The 18,984-nt window shown below is 32.4% G+C and overlaps 1 protein-coding gene across 1 annotated transcript in view; it reads left to right on the top strand.

Moving 5' to 3' along the window:
- LOC133189681 (uncharacterized) overlaps nucleotides 1–12,342 on the top strand; it is an 84,278-nt gene extending 71,936 nt beyond the window's left edge. Inside the window, exons 56-68 of the mRNA XM_061325080.1 lie at nucleotides 2,323–2,738; nucleotides 3,128–3,223; nucleotides 3,414–3,617; nucleotides 3,834–4,092; nucleotides 4,211–4,386; nucleotides 4,474–4,641; nucleotides 4,860–5,021; nucleotides 5,252–5,413; nucleotides 5,560–5,844; nucleotides 5,959–5,982; nucleotides 7,144–7,234; nucleotides 8,113–8,317; nucleotides 9,533–12,342. Coding sequence (XP_061181064.1) covers nucleotides 2,323–2,738; nucleotides 3,128–3,223; nucleotides 3,414–3,617; nucleotides 3,834–4,092; nucleotides 4,211–4,386; nucleotides 4,474–4,641; nucleotides 4,860–5,021; nucleotides 5,252–5,413; nucleotides 5,560–5,844; nucleotides 5,959–5,982; nucleotides 7,144–7,234; nucleotides 8,113–8,317; nucleotides 9,533–9,661 — 2,377 coding nt within the window. The 3' untranslated portion in view covers nucleotides 9,662–12,342. The remainder of the gene's footprint in view (nucleotides 1–2,322; nucleotides 2,739–3,127; nucleotides 3,224–3,413; nucleotides 3,618–3,833; nucleotides 4,093–4,210; nucleotides 4,387–4,473; nucleotides 4,642–4,859; nucleotides 5,022–5,251; nucleotides 5,414–5,559; nucleotides 5,845–5,958; nucleotides 5,983–7,143; nucleotides 7,235–8,112; nucleotides 8,318–9,532) is intronic.
- Nucleotides 12,343–18,984: the final 6,642 nt, after the last annotated feature.

Below are 18,984 nucleotides of genomic sequence, written 5' to 3'. Positions count from 1 at the left end.
CACTCCCGTAAGGTTCTAAGTAAAGAATCGGCAAAATGAAGAAGACATCATGATCTGTACTGGTTTTCATTTCATAAAAAGTACGTTATTATAATTTTGAGAAAGGTCCTAAAATCGATTGAAAAGAAAAACTAAACAATTTAAAACTCATTTATAATACATGTACATGTATATGGTAAGACCATCATCGTGAGTTTTTTGTCCGGGGGGGGGGGGGGGGGGGGCGCACGCCCGGCGCGCCGGTGCTAGATCCGCCTTTGATTATAATCTACGCTAGCGCACTTGCAGTTTCATCCCAAAGTAACTAGTCAGCCCGCGGGCTAACTAATGAATGCCCAAATAGTCGCATGTCTTAGATAATCGTTAACCTGCAGTATTTGGTTATGACATTTGAGAAAGTCAATTGTACATCTTGTGAAATGAAGTATCGCAACTATGTCGCTCCTTGATGACGGAAACATTTAGCACCCCTCTTGCATATACGTTCCATAGATATTGATTGATTAGTCAGGCAAGCTTTTTGAAAAGCTATTACTTGTTAGTATTACATTTTTTTCCAATGAAAAAATATTTATAAGAAAGATAACTCTTGCTAACAGATGTATTGTTTTCTTAAAACCACATATAACATTGTGATATTCTGACTTAGGAAGCAGCGCTTCATTATGATTTCTAATATGAATTTAGTAGGTATGACACTAAATATTATTTTCATATACACTGCATATTTCTAATTTTATGTTCTGATAATAAATTATTACTCTTCCTAATCTCTTTGTTAAAATTTCTTCATATTATGATCTGACATAAAAATTATTTCTGAAAAAATAAGCAGCGCTTCATACCTCATACTATTTTTCATTTGATTTTGATGCTATAGCTCTTGATGAAAATCAATGTTGGGAAGTTTAAAAAAAATTCGTGAAATTTGGAGCAGAGGGTCATTAGTCCTTAATACACAAAGAAAAGAATATGTTCAAGTAAACGTGGCATTTGATTTTTTTTCTTGAGTATTATTGAGAATAACTTTTAGTGATATAACACCCCCCCCCCCTCCCCCCCGGGCCGTTTTAATTGTTTTATGGAGTTCATCACCATGCACATCCTACCTTCTGTAATTAGAGAAATAATAAAATTAAAAACAAAACACTGTTTTCCAAAGAAGTAAATACATGTATCGAGGAAAAGAAAAATTATATTGATATCTTGTATAAAGTTCACGCGCTCACTCACTGCAAACTCTCACCATTCAATATATTAATTACAGCTTTCCGGTCATTTGACAATTTCAGAGAAATGCTTGTACATTTATACAATAACGTGAAATTAATTAAATGAATTATACTGTTCTAAATTTGGTAAAAATACAAAAACATAAACAGTATAAAGATGTACTCTTTTCCTCATAGGAATGTTGAAAACTGTTAGTTGGAACTCGCACTGACTATTGTTTAGCACGTGCATGTACATGTAACATTATTGTAGTTCGCATATAATTTGAAAAGAAGTTTTTAGAACTTATATTTCCGACATTAAAATTTGTCATGTTAAACTCTCAAATGACGCGGCTTATAAATAGTTTTCTTAACACTATCTAAAACAAAAGATGTCGCTTTAGTATTGATCTATAATTCAAAAATAATAATAATAATAATAATTTTAAAAAAAACAAAAAAACTTCAAAATATCTTCTGCTTTGCAAATTCTTTTTTGGAGTATATGCATTATTTTCACCTCATTGTTGCAAAATAAAAGAAAATAATTTCATAAATATACATACACTGAAGATCTTTAATTTTTTAAAGAGGGAATTTTGCTACTGTTCATAAATTTATTGACGAAACATGTAGATTCTCTTGTTGATATGCTATTTTTAAAATTACTTTTTCACTTGTACTAACTGTATTATTTTTCTTTTAATTTGCATGACATATTGTAAAATATAAGGAGAGGAACCTAGTAAGTTGGATAAAACTTGTTTCCAATCCTTTTTATGAACTCAGTAAAATATGTTCAAAACAGGGAATTTCGCAAAATACTTGTTCGGGGAGATAACTCCCGTTTGTTTACGATACTAGTTGATCGATGATTTAACCGCGGCGGGGACAGGTAGGTGATGAATTTCCCGCGGTGGCAACGCGGTTTACCTGTCTCACCTGGCCAAATCCCGCGTTGTGTTTACACCGCGACGGGGCGCGGGAAATACGGGATCCGCGTTGCCTGTACTGTATGTACCTACGATGAAAAAAAAAATTATTTTTAAATACATTGTCATGATTTTGAAGATTACTTTATATTGAGAAACAAACACTTTTTTTTCAGAGTAATGATTTTATTGGGACAGTCATTACAACCAGTGCCAGGTCAGGTGCAGTTTCATGGTGAAATGAGCCAGCTTCATGTATTCCCAAACCAGTTAGAGCCAAACTACATATCCACATTATCCAAGTCATGCTACTCCTTGTCAGAAAGCAGCGGTCCGTGGATGGAGTTACAAGCTAACATCAAAGGTGATCTGAAAGTGATTGAACCCTCAACCTGTGGTGACAAGCGGTGTCCTGCTGGGTTCAAGGGACATAACTGCAGCATTCAGATCGATAAAAGTCCCCCACTAGTGATAAACTGTCCAAGTGATTTCAGAGTGGTCAGTTCTCAACGCTTGAGTCTGGTCAACTGGACAGAGCCTGACTTTTATGATGATATGGGTGTTGTGAATATCATCCAAACACACAGATCAGGTAATAGTACAGATAGCTCAGATCTTATAGAATTCAAGTGACTAAAACCATAGAAAGCTTATACAGTAAAACTCAGCTATAAGGAAGTCTCTAGGATCTCAAAGTTTGCTCCCTTATAAATGAGATTCTTTGTATCCATATAAGTACAGAGTGAAAAGTCTTCTACTGGATTTGTAAAAAGTTCTTTATAACTTAGATTTCCTTATAAGTGAGTTCCCTATAACCAAGTTTAACTGTATTTCATTTATTTATTCAAGATGTGAGTTTTCTGAAACAAGGAGTCCTTTTGTTTTTGGGGAGATGTTTTTGTTTGTTTGTTTTTTTTATGAAGACAAATATTGATTAGATTAAATGTAGTTTATTATAAACTGACTGACTTTTGATTTTAGGGGAAGTCCTGGCCTATGGGGAGTATGTTGTCATGTATGTGGCATTTGATGCAGCCAACAATACAGCAAACTGTACCTTTCGTGTTGCAGTCTCTCGTAAGTCATTCCATTTTGGAGTGTATAAATTGTTGGAGAACTTAAGAAGGATGTTAATAATCTTAAAAGAATCTTCTTTAATATTAAGTTACAGTAAGAATAAGGAAATATTGTAAGGATTGAGATGTGATGTTTAATATAGAAGGATTAAAATATTTAACTTAAGTGATATATTAAAATTTGTTTACAGCATTTGACTGTGAAGTCCCAGCAGTCCCAGAGAGTGTAAACCACAGCTGTAGGACTGTAGGGAGTAAAAGGTACTGCTGGCTAAGTTGTGACAGTCCAGACACCCATGCATTCAGTGAACCAGTCCCAGAGTTCTACAGGTGTGGACTGACAGGACAATGGGACCCTGCCAGGGGAGAGAACTTCACCTTTCCTGCTTGTGCAGGTAAATTTTCAATTTCTTTGACAGTTAAATTAATAGTTATTAACCTATCTTTGATATATATGTACTTGCATATTTAAATGTTTCATAATGAAATAAAAATAAGTATATTAATATTTCTAAAATGGTTTGAATATATTTTCTAAACTTTAGTTTCAAAGGTAATATTTACAGTTATTTACAAAATAGGATTAGTAAATATCTTTTCTGTTTATTCAGCTTTTTCTCCCCCTGCTGCTGGAGTGACAGGAACCATTAGTTTTGCTGGGCCCACATGTACAGAAGACCTAACACAGAAACTGAAGCTGATCTTTAACCAAACAATGGCCAAGTGGAACCAAGAGTTTGGACTGTGTCCAGACAATGTCTGTAACATGTATGTCAAAATTCACTGCTCTGGGGACATCAGTCATAGAAGAAAACGCAGACAGGCAGTGGATACCTCATATCTTGTTAGATTCAACTTTCCTGTTAACAAGTAAGTTAAATTTCTTCTGATTATATTGTATCTACTCTCTTTATGTATGCATATTGAGGGATTTTCATGTGTTTCAGATGATGATAATAATACAGTATATACCAATATTTTTTTATAGGACATCCTTGGAAACAACAAATTCACAACCACTTGACAGCATCAAGACTTATGTGAAGAAAGGAGCCTTCAACAGTGAAGATTTTGTTGCCAAAAATGACTCTGTGATTGTAACTGCTCAGTGTAACTGTTTAGAGGGCCAGGAGCTCAAACACACAGAGATGACAGAGTATTGTGGTATGTGGCATTTTGGAAAACCAACATGAAAACCTTTTTGTCATTGATATAGACTAATTACTGATATCAATTTTGCTGTACTTGCAGTGAACTGTGCCATAGGTAGCTTCCATAATCAGTCTGTGAGTCCAGGAACATGTGACTTGTGTCCTCTTGGCTCTTATAATGATCAGGAACGACAAACTCAATGTATTCCATGTCCAGAGGGACAGACAACTCAAGATCCAGGGGCCACACAACCCTCTCAATGCTACAGTAAGCATTCTATATTTTGAAAGCAAGGAATTAAACTTTCACATATGTTTGCCAAAAATAGATATGGAATTACTATGAAAATCGAGTAGTAAAAATAATAAATACAAGGTTTAATTATACTTGGCTTTGTTAGTTTATGATCATGATTTTGTTTAGAGAATTGGGTTTTGAGAATAATTAATTTGATTATTTTGATAAATATAATTAATTTACTACAGCTATCTGTCCAGCTGGTCAATATGCAGAGGATATAACTAATGTGTGTAAGAAATGTCCACGTGGTTACTACCAGACCACGTCAGGAAGAAGGATGTGTCAGTCATGTCCTAATGGTCAGATGACTCTAGATGAGGGCTCCACTTCATTGGAAAACTGTACAGGTAGTTCATAATGTGTACATAATACTTTTATGATGGCGTATGATTTTGTTCTTTTAGAATCAATTTATAATTTGAATGAATTGGAAGCTATTTATTTCGAAGGAGAGTCATAATTTGCCATTTATTGAAGAGATAAGTGGGTAAGAATTTGTGTAGACAAAAAGATGAAATCCTTGTATGACTATGAGGATACAATATCAGAGATTTATAGGTTGACTTATATTCTACAGCTGGTTGTCTGGCCGGTGAGGAGTTATCAGTGAGAGGTGTCTGTGTGTTGTGTAGACGGGGCTTCTATAAGGAAGGGTCCACTCAGGCATCCTGTCAGTCCTGTCCCTATGGAACTACTACATCAAATCTAGGAAGCAAGTCTGTAGACCAGTGTAATATTAGTAAGTGGTCAAGACAATCTAGAGCTCTAATTTTAACTCACTATAAGATGAATTCTATTTCTTCTTGACAAAGTTTGTATTGGAAGCAGCTAAACTGTTCAGTTTATAAAATTTGATCTGTTGACTTGAGCTAATTCTTATTTTAGTTGTGTGCCCTGCTGGATCCTATACCTCTAACAACAATTGTGTTCCCTGTCCCCTGGGTCAGTACCAGCCTGCCCGGGGTCAGGTCCAATGTCTGAAGTGTGCTCAAGGGCAGACTACTCTCCTGAAGGGAAGTCGCAGTCCCTCTGACTGCGTGAAGGGAAACGTCAATGAATGTGATACTGATGTGGCAGAGTGTGCAGCCTATGAGGATTGTGTTGACACACCAGACTACTATCAATGTGTCTGTAAGCAGGGATATGAAAGTGTCAATGGAACTTGTTTAGGTATTTGTTGATCATTGTACTAGCTAGAACAGAATATGGATTTTTTTAAAACTTAATTTTTCCAACTGATTGCATTAATAATTTCAATTCACTATTTCTTTTATCTCTTTTTAGCAATCCAAACACCTCTTAAAAAAGGTAACTTTTTTAAACTATAAAAGTTGAAAACCATGTGTAGATATCTATTTTTTAATTATCTACAGTAAATAAGTGGATAATGTTATGAAATTATGAATTAAACTCAACATACAAAGGACCTTATCTGATAAGTGTCAATTTTGGCCCCTCAAAATCAACATTTTAGATTTGATTCTGATATGTATAACTGTTTTCTGTTTTGTAGAAGAGATTATATTAAGAGATTTTTCAAAACATTTTTCAAATTTATATGCACTCACAGGCTTTAAATGATGTCATAAATGAGGAAATTTTTTGCAATCTAATCAAAATAAGACAAGAATAAGCATTTTTCTTGATCTTTTTATTATTGAAAACATAGAGCACAGCTTTGAACATGAAAAATTTTTCTGTCAATTATTAGTCTCGGATAGGCCATAAAAAATTCATTAGTAGTTTCTCGGGCCAAAAATTTCAAAATTCAATATGGCAGGCAGTGTTTTTTTTTTCTAGGTGTTACCTATTTTTCATGTCATTTGTTGCACAAAATAATGATATTAACTGATTCTTACTTTTTTTGTTCCCTCATTAATTATAATATGCTTTCAACTTTAAATAATAATATTCCAAACAAAGTTAATTCATAAAATACTGTATTAACAAGAAATGTATTGTTTATTTAATAAAAATGTATCTATTAGCATTTATGAAAAGGGGAATTACTCAATTTTCTTTTTCAACTTGAAAAAATAGAAAATTGAGTTACTTCCCTTTTCAATATGTCAATAAAATTGATCAATGCGGCAGTGTTTGACCTGATGCGGCGGTGCCTGAGAAACTATTGATTAATTTTTTTTTTTTTTTGGCCATAGATAAAACTTTGGTAAAAATATAAAGTTTGTTCAAGTCTGCACTCAGTATTTTTTGGAAGAAAAACTGCTTGAATATAAGCAGTTTTATACAAAATATGCTAAAATGGCAGGAAAAGGTTTAATGATGTCATATTTCTAAATTAATGGCATTTTGATCAAATTGAAAATTAAAAGTAAAGGTCACATGTATACTGTGCAAAGTAGAGCTATATATAAAGTAAAATTAAGATATTCATTTTAAGGGGCCATTTGATACACTTATACATTGCTCTTTTAAAAATGTGTATCCTTTTTTTTTTTTTACCTTCAGCTGACAGTACATTAATCATAGTCGGGGCCACAGTTGGGGTAGGAGTTGTCATTCTTGTTGTGATGGGAATCTATCTGGGCCTTCGCTGCAGGTCATTCTTCTTAATAAGTACAACTTTGAGATAATCTAAACAAATCTTCAGGCTTTTTTTTTTTAAAAAAATCAATAACAACAGTTCTAAAAATCATGTTTTAGTAAAATTCAATATTCCCTGGAAAGGGGCCTGGACACATACTTGAAGTTATCATTTTTTTTCACATTTTCTATATAATATCATGAGTTACATGTTGCTATAGCATTTCACACAGAATTATAATAAAAATGTGGTCAGAAACTTTTTTTATCTGGCAATTATTGAAACTACAAATTTCGGACGCGTTTGATTGACACATCATTGCACTTTCACAAAGTAAACTTTAACCTTAATACTGAAGAAAAAGTATAAATTTTGTTGTGTATTAATGAAAAATATTAAAACTATAATGAAGAAAATTCAGAGTGGAAATGTGAGAAAGCAAAACCAACTCACCAGTATTGTCAGTCTGTGCTCAGTGATGTGTGCAGAGTTTAACAAATTGAACACACCTGGTGAAATGTAAACATTAACAATAACAGAGCTCATGCCCTGTTTACAAAAACAGATGTTTTATGTGATGTAAAGAAGAATGTCTTTATCATTGAATTCAAAGAATATTCATGTAATTTCAATTCATTTAACTGGTTTTATTTTTTTAATTAGCTTAGAAATTTAAAATGTAAACATAGCGACTGTGTCCAGGCAAAATATTTAATAGCACTATTTTTTTCAAATAAAAAATGTTCAGATTATTGATACAAACATTGTGTGCAAGCATGTTTGACCTTATTAGTTTTCTAATTGATTTATATTTTGTGCATTAATATGTCCTTAATTGAATACCTCATGCTTTTTAACAAGTAAAATAAAATGAATTGATTTCATCTAAATAGGGGAAATAAGGATTCAATAGAACACAAGGCGAGAGTACATCGTGATTTACCTGTGGTCTATCTACCTGGAGGGCCAGCTACTGCTTACCAGAACCGCATATACAACTCCAGTCGTTCCAGCAGTGTGATGTCACTTCCTGGCTCAGACATCGAGCTGAGACCGGTAATGTCTCCTATTCGCTGGCATCCAAGTTTTTTTCCAGAGGTAGTTTCTTTGTTAAGTAATATGCCCAAGTATGCACAGATGCTTCTAATCGATGTATCCAGCAAGTATCACTAAATTAGATGCTTCTTATTGATGTAACCACAAAGTATCACCATTAATGATGCCTTCTTATCCATATTCCACAAGTATAACTGCAGAATCAGGATTTGCACATGTCAAAACTATCGTAAATATGTATACATGTGTAAATATTTATTAATATATATAATACATGTACATGTACTGTTATAAAGGCTTGTATATTAATTTTGATTTAATGAATGATATATATATATATATATATATATATATATATATATATATATATATATCTCAAATTGATATACTTGATAACTTGATTAGTTTAACATTTCATTGGATTTTTTAATACTCTCAATATATACAGGCAGTGGAGTTGACAACATAAAATTTATTTAAGGAATGTTTTTAAGTTTTGTGCGAGTTATTGGTGTGTAAATCACACAGACTTGTCACGTAGGCATATTTCATGAAGCGCGCTAGCGCTTCATGAAAAATATGCCTACGTGCAAGTCTGTGTGATTTACACACCAATAATTCACACAAAACTTAAAGACATTCCTTATATTTACATTTTACATGTTTAAATGCACAAAAAATATACTCAATGTTTGAATTTCTCGCTGCCCTATATGTCATATTTTTATTAACGTCTCTGTAGCCTCATTGTGACGTCACTTTAGCGCGAGTTTCTTCGTGTATATTTCTACGCGTGAGTATACACAAAAATGGTTTTCAAATCAATTTCACAGTTGGCTTAGTAGAAAAACTGAGCAAATGTAAATATTTTCTTTTACCCAGAAATTTACAGTACATACCAGTGCATAAAATGTGTTGTTTCTAAAGGGGGGGGGGGGGGGGGGTTGTAGTAAAATGTAAATTTTGAGAATTCTTCATATCATAATATGTGCTCATATCAAAATTGCATTAAAGTTAGTTTTTTCTTTAAATCCCAGTGTTGCAATTTTCAATTTATGGTTCTGGAATTTAAAGATGATTTTATATTTAAGTATTTTTTGTGCAATTGAAAGCATACAAATGTTTGATCTGAACCTCTGGGATTAAACTAATTGTCCATGCTACCTGAAGAACATATTTCATAAGAGTACTTTCTTAACAACAAGCAGGGTTTTTATGATATGCATATATCACAGTAACTTATTATTTTAATTGCAGTCGGATGATGATATACTGCCGTCTTTCTATGAATCGCCCAACATCTCAGACATCTCGGAAAATGGTTCCTCAGAAGGAGGGCGGAGCTCAGGCAGTGGCTTTGATGTGGACTCAGACTCTTATTTCTGATTGGGTGGAACATGATATACTGCCGTCTTTCTATGAATAGCCCAACATCTCAGAAAATGGTTCCTCAGAAGGAGGGCGGAGCTCAGGCAGTGGCTTTGATGTAGACTCAGACTCTTATTTCTGATTGGGTGGAACATGATATACTGCCGTCTTTCTATGAATCGCCCAACATCTCAGAAAATGGTTCCTCAGAAGGAGGGTGGAGCTCAGGCAGTGGCTTTGATGTGGACTCAGACTCTTACTTCTGATTGGGTGGAATACCACCATTCCACTCCACAGAGAACTCGGATGGAAATTCAGTCCCAGCGTAGTTGTGCACAAGCCCCTAGGATATAAATGTTATACAGCGTTTATAATCAAGGGGGCAAATTATACCTCAATTATGTGTCTAGAAAATTCCAGAAAAAGGTCATGATACAAACTTAAATATTTGTAAAACTTAAAAAAAAAAATGAATACCATCAAAGATGAAGCATTATTTTACTTCATATTACCTAAGTTGTTGAAATATTTTTTTTTGGAAAAGCATTTATCAGAAGAGCTGTTGAATAACATAAATTTCTCCACTACTGACAGACAGGAAGGTTGGGGAAATTGTGCCATAAAGTCTCATACATACCTGTGAATCTGTGAACTAGTCAGTGAACATTGGAACTAGTCATATGTAGATGCTGTGAAAGGGAGTCAAATGAATATAAAACAGAGAAAAAACAGTATGAATGTCCCATTTATTGAATTCATCAATATTTATGTTTATATACTTTATCATCAAGTCATACATTTTGTTTATTCTCCACATTTCACATTCATATACATTCCTATCATAGGAATGTAAATGTTCAAGTTCAGACTTGATGAACTTTTGGTTGATATTGGAGTGAGGGTAATCTCGTGTGAACAAGAAATAGCTTTCATTCAGTGGCATTTTGTGTTCAGAAGAAATTGTGGTGGCAGAAGGAGAAGCAGAAAAAAAGGATTGACATTGAGACAATTTAACATGATGCATTGTTTGCATAACTGTAGGGAAAAAACTTTTGTGTCCAGAATGGATCAAAGACCTTTTAATCAAAGCTAGTGAAATATTTCATTACTGCACTTGATTGCATATAAATGGTGCAATAATATTCAAGAATTTTTTACAAAACATTCAGTGATTGCACAGTAAATATGTTTTGTATGTGTGATATTAATGTCCCTATTGGTTAACTTATTTAGTTGTGTAGTCTCTGATGTATATTTTATACTTTGTATATACATGTACTAATAACACAAGTTAGAGATGGGAAAAAATCTTATCCGTTTTCAAAATGGCAGGTCCAAATGTGTGTATATGTCTAATAAGTGCTCAAAGTGTTTGTGTAAATATTTATGTATTATTATAAATTTACTTGTTATTGTATGGAAGAACAAATACAGCTTATAGAGAGCTAACTATCCTTGGAAAAAAAAACCCTTCCCGGTACTATATAGATTGTTTACCTTTTTGTCCAGTTTTTATCATTCTGAATTTGTTAAAACTAGATTTTTCTTATTCCTTAAATAACATTAGGTTTTAATTAGTTGGTTTAAACTGTTAATTCTCATAGAAACAAATGTCCTCATTTTACATATGAACTTCTGAATGTGGAATGTTTCTTACTTAAATCTGATTTTACTGAATCCTCTGTTAATTTTTAGAATTTTTAGAGAGTATAATTTGAGGTCAAGGTGAATATACTTGTACATGTATCGTGAGTGCCTTATTATTTATATGGACTTGTTCTTCATATCTGTATTTGATTTTATGATTATCAGTTGAATTTTTTTCTTTAGATATTAGTTGTCCACTTTGCAGGTGCTACTAATTGATTTTAATTCATTTCATGTCACTTTGTTTATATAGCACTAAACACACCACATGTAATGTCAAATAACATTCCAGTTCTGTTAATAATCATTGTCTACAATACCATGTATCAATACAACATAGCAATGCATATTGTGCTGAAGTTCAAGCCATACCTGTATTAGTGTGTGATAATACTTGTATCTTATAGTAGATCAATTGAAATGGTGCAAATTTTTAAAATAATATGAATTTAAAATGTTTATCATGAATATTGTTACAGCCATATAGTGCACTAGTTGTATACACATAGTACTGTGGATGTGCCAAAGTTCAACATATTTTGCCCATTGGTTTACATAACATTCATTAAAAGTTTTATGTTGAAGCCAGCAGTCTAGTCCTACTGTTTCTTACTTTAAATTCACTTGCTCGAAAACCTTGTGATTATCCTTCAGATTATTTTAATTAATACGTAAACTGAACAGTATCAATTGCATTGAAAATTCTATTTGATAACAAGACAGAAGAAAAAAGTAGCTATATAGTTAGCAATATTTTGAATGATAATATATTCTTAATTGTTTTGCATCTTAATTTTAGAATTTTAAGTAATAATTTTAATTATTCAATTGATTTTAAAACTTTTTGATTAAACTTGTCATAATTTTAGCGCGTTTTCAGATATAGAGCACTGGTGTTCGTTACATTATTACAATCAGATGCCTCATCGCACACAATCAAAATATCAGGGTGTCATCACCCACTACTGCATCAACTCCTTGTATTATGTAGAACAAATTGTGATATGTTTTACTTTGTGCCATAATGATGAAAATAAATTTAAATACTAAAATATTTGTTGTTTATTCATATAAGAGTTTGTGAAGATTATTTAGGAAGAGTACTGTTTGAATGTTTGTGCCTGTTTGATAATTCTGTAATAGAGAGACATCTGAAGATCAGACTTCACTGAAAGGTTATGATCATAGGATAGGTAGTGATCCAAAGTTAAGACCAAGCAAGTTCTAATCCCCTTCCCAAAATACTTTGATGTCTGGGCCATATGTTTGTAACTGGGAAACTGTGGTAAATACCTGTAAGTATAGCCTCATACCACTAGGGTTGAAAGGATGAAGTGAGGGTATTTGTGAACCTTTCAAGATATTTACTTCATTCAAGTCCTTTAAGATCTTGACTTTTATTCAAACATAAGAGGCTTATTAATACATAGTGATCCTGTTGTTCTTACTGTGGTGTATCCGCAGTCACAATATCTGTTTCTAAGGATTTTGTTCTGTAAAGACACATCTGCCAAGTAATAATTTGCAAACTTCTAAACATTCTACCAAAATATAAACAATTCATTGTTTGCTTTTGAAGAGAAGGGAAAAATAGATGGTGACAAAAAAATGATACACAAATAAATGGCCAGTTGTATTTGTCTTGGGATTTTCACAAATTCAAGTAAGAATCTTTTGTACACAATATTTTTTGCCCGACTGAGCCAAAGGCTCGAGTGACCTATATTCTGATTAAAAAGTGTCCTGCGTCCGTCTGTCGTGTGTTGTCGTAAAACTTTTCACATTTTCGACTTCAGAACCACTAGACCAATTTCAACCAAACATGACACAGCATTTCTTGGGTAAAGGGAATTAAAGTTTATTCGCCCAATGGGCTACACCGTCTCTCAAGGGGAGATAATTAAGAATTGGTGAAAATTTGATGGCATCTTTTAAGAATCTTTTTTTCAAGAATCACAGGGCCAGAAAAAGTGAAACTAATGTGAAAACTTTAGTACATAGTGTAGATTCAAATCTTGACCACCGGGGGTAGGGCAGGGCCATAACAGGGGATCAGAGCTATACATAGAATATAAAGGAACATCTTTTTAAAAGTCTTCTCAAGAACAGCAAAGCCATGATTAGTCATAATAAAGAAGCATCCTCAGCTAATGTAGATTCAAGTTTGTTCAAATCCCCGTCGGGGGGGGGGGGGGGGGGTAGTAGGTTGGAACCACTTATATATTTAAACTTTTCAATAACAGATGTGGTCCATGGGCCTCTTGTCATATTTATTCCGTCCTGTCCTCAATTTCACATATTTCGATTTCTTCGCCCTTGTTACATTGTTTAAAGAAAGTGCGTGCACACAAACATTGTTTTTCTATACTAGAAGTTCTACACACTGGTGGACAGATCTCAACAAGATGTCTTTGCTCACAAAGATCAATTAGATTTACTTTTTCTGGCTGTCATTTTTTTTCTTCCCTTACCAGACCCCTTGCACCGCACGACTTTAGTCATTTATTGACTTGTGCTATTCGGAGTTTGTAGCTCGCAAATATGATTCGACATTGAAATTTAACTGTTTTAGATTATGTCAGAGCTTGTCTACCTTAGTAAAAAACAAAGTTCAGATTTTAAAAAAAATCTTTATCAAGAAATTTTGTTGTGTGTGTCGAGATACGTGCATCATGATTGCTATATATCCTAGCAGGTTCTGGGTCAACATAATTCAGAAAACTGATTGGTTTGTTCATTTATCTTTTATACATAGATCATGGCCGTAGGAATTTTTGCTTGGTAGAGCCCACCACAACTGACAATGTTTGGTTGTGGACCCCCCCCCCCTCTTTTCCGCCATGATACTGCATTCTGCGGGTCTTTAGATCCTTATTTTGACAAGTTTTATCATCTGCCTATCAAGACTTCAGTTTTCAAAGTTCGTGAATAATCCTGATTTAACACCATCCTTGTAACCTGCACGTCTTAAATATACTCAGAATATTCATGTCTTTCTTTCAAGCTTAAGGTTATTTAGGTTTAACTGACTTCAGATTTAACTATGCATGGTTTTAGAAATAGATACATTTACATGTCGACAAATCTCTTTATACTAAAAATTACACAATACATCAACCATGCAAGTATAAACAAAAGATGTCATTAATTAAGTTTTTAGATTCATTAATTTTTGTCAGTGAGAATTAAACAAAGAATTCCAAAAAATATTTTATTCGAAAGTTACTGGAATCTACATAAAGGTTTAACATCTAAATAAAACTTATTACTACAGTGCGATGACCATTATATTTCATTGAATTCTTTGAAACCAGCCGGATGGCTGATTTTACTGTAATAGGTCATATCAATTTCTATCATTCTTTATTTATTTCATATTATAGTTTGTAGTAGAAATCCACAATGTATTTGACAAATTCTGTTGAATTTATAAAAGAAAGTAACGTATGTACATCAGTAAATTATGCTTTTAAAATACCCTTTGCATAAGATTTACATACCCCCAGTATTTTTGAATATTATGATTAAATGTACTTGTGTATCAATTTTGATAATACGAACATTTTCTTATATGATCATATGAAAAATTTACACAAATTTTACAAAGTCATATCAAAATAAATTGATATCGGTTAAAAAAGTGAATTAATATGGAAAGAAATCGTGCATAATCAAGGTATTGAAAGGGGAGACAGAGATTATATAGTTGGAATGATATCTAAAGGTAACTTAAGTTCTGTTGCATATATAAGACGTGGATATGTACAAATATCCAACGTGCAAGACCAACAAAAAACAAAACCATGAACACACATGGTTTGCCAGAGAAGACCAGCAATAATATAAAATTCATTATTGGCGAATAAACCGAGAGAACCCTTAAAGTCAGATGTTTCAAATTGTGTTTTGGATAAACAGTGTATACAATTGGCTTGACAAATAAAATTTTGAAAAAGAAATCTCATAACATAAATTTTCTTTGATACAATATATATATATATATATATATATATATATATATATATATATATATATATATATATATATATATATATATATATATATATATATATATATATATTGGGGGGGGGGTAAGTATATCTTCAAAATACTAACTAGTATGAGTTAAAATATAAATTTCCGGTTAACAAAACATGAAGATTTATAACACAAACTTTTTTTTTCTCATAAATCAGCAACATATCTAATAGAGGGGACTTGAATAATGTTTGTCAGAGAAAGTGTGGAAATTATGTAAGTTATTAAACATGTGCAAAATTTCGTCTAGATTTATATTAAGGAGAATGTCACAAAGCTGTATATTTCAGCCAAAGAAAATCTACGATTTCTTTATGTTTATTAAGGGATTTATTATTTATGTCACTTCTATCCCAAATCTGTCGAAAAAATAATTCTATATCAATCCATGCATTTTTTTACTTGTGTTATTTATCCTTAAAAAATATACTTTTATGACGTAACATTTGTAGCTTTCCTAGAAATATTTAATGGTTTCATCAGCCTCAATAGGAACACATATGCTCAGGATTATTGTTTGGACCACAGAATCCGCATATTTTCTTTCTTTTAAACCATAGAAACTTTTTTTTTTTTTGCTGTGAGAATTTTCAGCAAAATGTATTGTATGTAAAATCTTGTATTATCAATAATAAGAACTTTGTCCTAAACATTAAGTTCACAAATGGAATTTGATTTTTTATACACACGAAGCTATAAGCTGGACAAAGCTAAGCTAATGTAAAGATGAAGTAAAAATCAAAAGAGTAGAACGGTATGAATTGGACTGGAGGGTGCAAAGAGAGAGAGAGAGAGAGAGAGAGAGAGAGAGAGAGTAACCGATAATAAGAAACTATAATGGATCCATATAACATACCTATGTATACAAATAAAAATCATATCAAATGCTGAATATCACGATGCATATGTAAAACTAGTTCGGGTTTTCACCAAAAACATATACTTGTCTTATTATACACATTCTGTGTTTAATCAAAGATAGTAAATACAACGTTACAAGACAACAGTTGGCTTCATTTAAACTGAAGATATCAAACAACAACAACAATAATAATGATGATAATAATACTAATAAACTGATAATGACTTTTTGACAAAATTTAAGGTTTTTGCAAAGTATTGCTTAACCAAGAGTGGATTTGTTGAAATAAAACATGTGTTGAAATATTAAAGGCTTAAAGCCTGTCACTGTAAAGTTAAATGTATCTACATATTAACATGACATTCAGAATATTGACATGTAATTTTGATTTGGTATAAAATACCACAGTGATACTTTACACCGTATATAAACTCTTACCATCTGTTTCATGCACGAAAATCTCTCCTCAGATCCAAAGAGGCACATCTTGAACAGGTTTGAATGTATCAAGTATTTTTATTTTTTAAATTTTATTTATTATTGAAATTTCATTATTGATTAATCGATTTATTATATTCAAATTTAAATTTCTTTATTCATTCATTTATTATCTATTTATTTATTCATTGGAATCGAATAGTAAAACAGTGAAATATATGTGTACCTATAATGGTGAGATATCGCTCGAATTATTAAAATATTTACCAAGTCAAATAACATTTAAAAAATAAATGCTCCAAGCAATATCAAATATTTAACTGTTTTTAAAATAATGTTTTCTCGATTTCATAAACAATCAAATAAGGATCACAATTAGAAATCCTTAAGGGCATCTGTTCTGCAGACAGATATGGTCTGTTTGATGCGTCACATTTTTGTCCCCCGCTTTCATCGAAAGTGGGGGATACTAATTTGTTTCTGTCCGTCCGTCTGTCATTCTGTCTGTGTGAAACACTCGTTTCTGGGCGATATATTAATAAGCCTTTGAGCTTTTGCAATGAAAATTTATATCACAACTCCTTATGACCTAAAAAAGACCCCTATCGATTTTGAGTTCAAAAGATCAAAGATCAAGGTCAGAAATTCAAACATTGCAAATAACAGTTTCCAGATGATAACTTCAGTTTTCTTTGAGCTTTTATTAATGAACATAATAACTTCTTATGACCTTTGAAGACCACTATTGATCTTGAGGTCAAGGTCAGAAATTTATATGGTGCAAGAAAAATCCATATGATAACTTTAGTTTTCTTTTAGCTTTTTTAATTAAGTCATGTATCATAACTCCCAGTGACTTAAAAAAGATCCCTTTTTATTTTTAGGTTAAAACTCAAGGTTATACAATGCAAAGAATGGTTTTCAAATGAGAGCTTTAGTTTTCCTTGAACCATTTTCTGTGAAATTTTATATCAAAACTCCCAATGACTTAAAGAAAATCCCCTTTAATTTTTGAGGTCAAAAGATCAAGGTAAAAAATTCAAGGTAAAAATAAATTATATCTTGCATAACCCTATTTCTTTTTAAGGTTTTGTAATGGAATTTTAATTTTTTAGTCAATATGACATTCAAAAAAGACTGCTATTGATTTTGATCTCAAAAGGTCCAAGACCAAGTTCAGAATTTTATACATGTATATCGCATACATAGTTAAGTTCCCTGTAATCTTTTTCAATGAAATTTAAGGTCAAGAATTTATTTAACCTAAAATAGACCCCTATTGACCTTAAGTTTAAAAGCTGAAAGGTCAAGGTTGGCCTTTTTTTTTCATCTGCATATCTTTTTTTAGTTCTTCTACCCTCTTTTTTCTTAAAAGGGGGAGGGGGCACATTCTTTGAATTAGCTTATAAATAGAGATGCATTTATTCCTTTCGTACAACGCATGGCCCAGTTTCTGGGGGTGGGTGGATTTTCTGTTACTATTTTGATATATCTATTTCTTCCTGGCAAGTGACGGGCCTTTTTCTGGCTAATATAAGCAATAATACAGCATTGTATATATTTCAAATGCTCCTTTCATTCCAGTTCCAACTGGAAACTCATGGTGAAAGGGGGCATTTAGAATAGAGCAGCGCATACAATTTTGATATTAATGAGACACAATGTTAATGCTATATGTATATCATAATGTTTCTCCTTTTTTGTAAAGTTAATGGTAAATAAATACTTCAAATAAAATTTTTTTTAAAAATCATTATATAAAACAATTTGAGATGTCACAAGTTTTTGCATTTCTGTTAAACAGGGAGTAATCAGATCCCCACTCTCTCTCTCTCTCTGTCTCTCTCTCTCTCTCTCTCTCTCACACAACAGATTCAAAACATTCGTAAACACCTTTTCTGTATTTGTTTTCCGATTTCTGCAGTATTCAGGCAATATGGGACCTGTACCACTGGTTCTTCTTCTGTGGTTGTTCTCTGTGATGCTGTATTCACCTGGAACTGATGCTTACTCCTGTAGTTACAGAGCTAATGGCTGTTCCATTCCTGGAAACCTGCCTTTTTTCTACAAAAGAACTTTTAAACCAGCTTGTTATAAGCATGACCAGTGCTACATGTGTGTAAGTACTTGTTTAAAAACACCCCCCCCCAAAAAAAAAACAAAAACAAAACAAAACAAAACAAAAACAAAAACATAGTTGATGAAATAAGTTTCATGATATACATACGCCAATCCTGGACAGTTAGTGAAAGATGTAGACCGAGTATTTTAGCTGAGACATGTAATGTATGCAGAAATGTTACTGTACGTGTGAATATTGTAAAATATTTGCAAGACTTACATGCCAGTCATAGAG

The sequence above is a fragment of the Saccostrea echinata genome, unplaced genomic scaffold (assembly GCF_033153115.1).
Source record: "Saccostrea echinata isolate AGI-Se365-2 ecotype Australia unplaced genomic scaffold, CSIRO_AGI_Sech_v1 ptg000019l, whole genome shotgun sequence".
Classification (NCBI taxonomy): Eukaryota; Metazoa; Mollusca; class Bivalvia; order Ostreida; family Ostreidae; genus Saccostrea; species Saccostrea echinata.
This window is presented reverse-complemented; position numbering and strand designations above follow the sequence as displayed.